At 64.9% G+C, this 552-nt stretch overlaps 1 protein-coding gene across 1 annotated transcript; it reads left to right on the top strand.

Annotated features, from left to right (window-relative positions):
• Positions 1-44: 44 nt before the first annotated feature.
• Positions 45-484, top strand: LOC104916116 (stress-induced-phosphoprotein 1-like). Its single transcript, XM_010727098.3, has 2 exons — positions 45-198; positions 283-484. The coding sequence occupies exons 1-2, from the start codon at positions 133-135 to the stop codon at positions 457-459; spliced, it is 243 nt and encodes an 80-aa protein (XP_010725400.1). The 5' UTR covers positions 45-132; the 3' UTR covers positions 460-484.
• The last annotated feature ends 68 nt before the right edge of the window (positions 485-552 follow it).

Below are 552 nucleotides of genomic sequence, written 5' to 3'. Positions count from 1 at the left end.
GGGGGGGGTCTTTGGGGGGCTGTTCTTTGCTCTGGGAGGGGTCTGCTTTTTCAGCACGCCCCCCCCCAAACCCCCTCCTTGTGTTTCCCTGTAGTTAAAGGCTACACCCGGAAAGCAGCAGCGCTGGAAGCCATGAAGGACTACAGCAAAGCCATGGATGTGTACCAACGCGCCCTGGACCTCGATGCCAACTGTAAGGTGAGCCCCCCTCCCCTAAGCCCCCCCCGGAGACCACGACGACGGCCCCATCACCCCTTTTTTTGTCCTTCCTCCCCTCCGCAGGAGGCCGCTGAGGGTTACCAGCGCTGCCTGTTGGCTCAGTACAACCGCAACGACAACCCCGAGGAGGTGAAGCGGCGCGCCATGGCCGACCCCGAGGTGCAGCAGATCATGAGCGACCCCGCCATGCGCCTCATCCTCGAGCAGATGCAGAAAGACCCCCAGGCCCTCAGCGAGTGAGTGGGGCTGGGGGGGTCCCCGAGGTGGCGCGAGTTCGCCCCCCCCCCCCTTTCCCGACTCTGCTCCGTCCCTCCTGGTGTCATCGTGAGCGGG

Source organism: Meleagris gallopavo, unplaced genomic scaffold (genome assembly GCF_000146605.3).
Source record: "Meleagris gallopavo isolate NT-WF06-2002-E0010 breed Aviagen turkey brand Nicholas breeding stock unplaced genomic scaffold, Turkey_5.1 ChrUn_random_7180001869995, whole genome shotgun sequence".
NCBI classification, from domain to species: Eukaryota; Metazoa; Chordata; class Aves; order Galliformes; family Phasianidae; genus Meleagris; species Meleagris gallopavo.
The sequence above is the reverse complement of the archived record's forward strand: the minus strand, read 5'-3'. Positions and strand labels throughout refer to the sequence as shown.